General features: G+C 37.6%; 1 protein-coding gene across 1 annotated transcript in view; it reads right to left on the bottom strand.

Moving 5' to 3' along the window:
• PIK3C3 (phosphatidylinositol 3-kinase catalytic subunit type 3) overlaps positions 1–4273 on the bottom strand; it is an 86509-nt gene that overhangs the window by 24402 nt on the left and 57834 nt on the right. The window contains exon 22 of the mRNA XM_019472566.1: positions 1643–1733. Coding sequence (XP_019328111.1) covers positions 1643–1733 — 91 coding nt within the window. The remainder of the gene's footprint in view (positions 1–1642; positions 1734–4273) is intronic.

Raw genomic sequence — 4273 nt, 5'->3', positions numbered from 1 at the left:
TATTAAACAGTACCAGTCCCAATACAGACCCCTGCAGGACGCCACTCATCACCAGTCTCCAGCTAGAGACTGAGCCGTTGACCACTACCCTCTGGATGTGACCATGCAACCAATTCCCTATCCACTGAACAGTCCATCCATGAAATCCTTATCTCTCCAATTCAGAGAGAAGGATGTTGTGAGGGACCATGTCAAAGGCCTTACAGAAGTCCAGATAGACAACATCCATAGCTATTCCCTTGTCCACTGATGTAGTCCATCGAAACTTGCCCTCTGGATGTGACCATGCAACCAATTCCCTATCCACTGAACAGTCCATCCATGAAATCCTTATCTCTCCAATTCAGAGAGAAGGATGTTGTGAGGGACCATGTCAAAGGCCTTACAGAAGTCCAGATAGACAACATCCATAGCTATTCCCTTGTCCACTGATGTAGTCCATCGAAACTTGGTAGGTATTGAACTGTTTCGGTTTTCTACTTTAAGCCTCTATCTCCCATGTTCTATGCGAGTAACCTATTCAATCTTCGCAGGGCATTTAGGGACAGAGGTGAGGTTCAAATATTGATATGGAAAAAGAATTAGCTGTCAGTTTCTCAGGAAAACAACCAAGTAGAGGGAGGACTGTCATCTTTACCACAAAATACAGTACTTCTGGCTAGCCCAGCCTTCCTGGAAGTGAAATTGAATAGCTATATGAACTCTTTGTATCAATTTGAAACCAAGAAACTCTGAACAGAAATGCTTGAATTATTGCAGGTAAAGAGAAAGATTTTGTTGGAGTCACAATTTAGTTTTCTTTAAGGGAATTGTATTAGAACATGAAATATTCAAGGTTCTGAACCTCTGCTTTCATAGCTTATTGAAAACACTGAAGAACAGCCCATTTTAGAGAAAATCCACTGCTGGAATAAAGATTACACTGAACTGATTTCCATTGGATACACAGGCTCCACAAAGTCTTTCGTGGAATTAAACCAAAGAGCCCTTCACTATAAATCAGGTTATAAAAAAGCCAACATTTGCCTAAAATGTAAGTGTAATGAAATCTAGATGAACATTTATCCAGTATTTTTAATGTCAACTGTTGTTGAAACATCAAATGGAGAAGAATGATTCAGGCTGGTGCAAAGGGACAAAGTTAGAATTATGGGACATGAGTTTGTTTTCACAATAAACAAAAATTTCGTGGTGATGAAGATATACCAGTCTACTGGTTTTAAGTCTGCAGCAGACTGGTTTTATATCTACCAGTAGACTGGTTTTATAAAACCATCCATGACTTACAGGATTCTAGACTAGATGGAACGATCTTTCATGATATAGTCACTTATAAGTTTCATAAGGTGGGATCACTGTTCTTAGCAGAATGCTAATACCACTTGGAACAGAGCGCTAGAGCAGACTGTGTGCTACTGCATGGACGATAAAGAGCTATTCTGTATTTATGGGCACACGTGCTAAGTGATCTCAAAAGTATATTCTCGTATCTTTAACTTCAATGATTCTAGAAATTGCTCAAAACTTATAAAACAGGAGAACGTATTTTCAGGTCAGTTACAAATGAGTCACCACAAGTGACTGAAAATTTCATGACATGATGACTTGGGTGACTGAAAGACAAGGAAAGCTTTCCAATTACCTTTTTTACGGTCTTGTCAGGTTCAAGAGCAATATCTGGAATGTTGGCATCCACCATGAGAGAAAATAAGTTCAAGATCAAGTTGGAATACCTAAGCAGAAGAACAAATTAGGGAAAACACTTTGTAAACTGTACAAAAGACGTTTTGTAAACAACTTCATTTAAGAACACATCATCTTAGCGTGAATTGGTAATGCTTCAGATGAGATGTACTCATAACACTTTAGTTGAACATATTTACGTTAAAACCATAGGATAACTGATATTAGAAGTGAAAGTTTAAACCTCAAACTGTCTCAAACTGCCAAAACTGAACAGACTACTCTGGTTATGTTATAATTTTCTAAAAATTGTCAGAACATTTATTCAGAAACACATCAAATATAAACCGTGAATCATATATTGTAAGATTTAACACCATTTTCTACCTCTAGTAGGACAAACGTGCTAGAAAATTGATTCAAATGTTATTTTTTATTAAAAAGGATATTGGTGATACAGCAATATTATATAAATTAGCATTCAAACAGCTGAAGTCTTCAGAATTACAAGAAATGATTTTTCAAGTTGCTGCAAGGGCTTTTGCCATAACAAGTTGAATATAAGTAATTTAACCAGATCCAAGTCTGCAGTTGCTCAGTTAAGCTGCAATAAAATTGGTAGGCACGCTACACTTACGAAGTACAAATGTCATTTATAACTATTAAAAAAGACAAGACAGAGTATAGTTTTCAGTTTTAACATGGTGTTGGAAATACTTGAGAATCTTTTAAAGAACACCATTTTGCCCTTGCAGGAAATTAGCTCTAAGTTGCTTTTTGAAAGGATAATTTTCAAGCTGTTCAACATAAACTGAAACTTCCCCTCCTCTCCAAAGAGATCTAATCCCCTTTCAGAGACAAAGTATGTGACTGACTTCAAAATCTGAAATATTGCTTTGCTAAGAGCACTTGAAGCTTCATAGATGATAGAAAATGAATTCTTAGCAGCAAAACTTGTTTATTAGGAAGCTGCTGAATATATATAAGCTGACAATTGCAAGGAGTACGAAGTATTTTAACTACACAAAAGGACTGCTTCATCGCCATATTTTACAAAGTAAATACTGCTCAACAAAAAATCTCTCTAGAAAAGCATAATTCCATCAAAAACTCTTAACATCTCATTATTATCTGCAACTAGCACTACCTAACACATTCCAATATAAGTTTTAACTCTTTATAACACAAACATTTAAAATAAACTATTTGGGCAGAAATCTTCAGTGCCTAATCTGTTTCAGCTCTTCTACTTCACTTTCCCAGGGGCAAGGGGCTGGAATCAGGAAAATTACTTTTATCACAGATTAAAAGAAAGAATGAAAAGTTATGCTACCATTTTGTTTCAGATCTGGCTAAGAAATCTGGCAGTCAAGTTGCTTTGGTGCCAGGACCAGACACCACAGGTTTTAATGACAATTTTTTCTACTTGCCTGAAACAAGCAAATCTCACTTTAAACATGCTTAAATCTTACAGCTGCATTCTCTCAAGTCTCTTCCTAGGTCACTGGTAGCTTCCATTGGTAGTTCTCCCTTTGAACTGACCCAGGAGTCCAGAGTCTCAAGAGTCCTTTTGCTCTTGAACCACATAAAGGGTAAGAGCTTATGAGCACTACAGGTTACTGGGGCTACTTAAGTGATGGAGGTTTGTAAAAGAGAGTTCAAAGGTCTAGGCATCATTGCTAGATGCCAGTTAAGGGCTAGTTCTGTTCCACACACTGAAGTCTTTTGGTTCTTGGTGCCTAAAGTAAAAGCACTGGAAGCATAAGATCATCTGAAGAACCTCATTAAAAAAAAAATAATTCAAGAACAGGTAATTTTGGGGAGGAGAAGTATGAAGTGGGATGAGACAAAAATTAGGAAAGAGCTGCTTACTATGCTATCTGCAGGTCTCTCCTCTGCCCCTCACCCAATTTCTTTAACTCAGTAATCAACTAGATGGTGGTCTAAGGATGAAAAAGAGCTTATTAAGTAAATTTGTTAGCTGCCTCTAGGATCCTTGTCACATTTCACAGATTTTTAGAAAATTTATTCAAAAACCGGGACTTGACAAGAGAGGCGAGAGCTTCCTACTTTATAGACAGTTGGCTGCCATCCTTCCCATAGACAACATCCTTGGTAAATATGCCAAGATGTTCACAACTGGTCAACTGACAGCCCAAATTCACCTTAAGTCTAGACATTTTGCTGAAACACCCGAGTTAGGAATCTGACCTGTAAAAAACAAACACCTTTGTCAAGCAAGTCGTATCACTCGTCTTTGACATCTACGTTACAAAGGCCTCTGGAATGGCTGACCTCCATCCACAGCCAGAACAAACTAGGAGCTCAGTTTTTATAGGTTTAAGGAGCTTCAATTAAGCACCTAAACTTGACCCTGAATCCTTCTCATGTAAATGCATTTGACCTCCATCCACAGCCAGAACAAACTAGGAGCTCAGTTTTTATAGGTTTAAGGAGCTTCAATTAAGCACCTAAACTTGACCCTGAATCCTTCTCATGTAAATGCATTCTTTGTTTTCCTCAAAGCCCCATATAAGTGAATTTACAAAATAAATGAGCACTCAGCCGCACTGGAGGTTGATTAAAATTA

The sequence above is a fragment of the Aptenodytes forsteri genome, unplaced genomic scaffold (genome assembly GCF_000699145.1).
Source record: "Aptenodytes forsteri isolate BGI_AS27 unplaced genomic scaffold, ASM69914v1 Scaffold36, whole genome shotgun sequence".
In the NCBI taxonomy this organism is placed as follows: Eukaryota; Metazoa; Chordata; class Aves; order Sphenisciformes; family Spheniscidae; genus Aptenodytes; species Aptenodytes forsteri.
The sequence above is the reverse complement of the archived record's forward strand: the minus strand, read 5'-3'. Positions and strand labels throughout refer to the sequence as shown.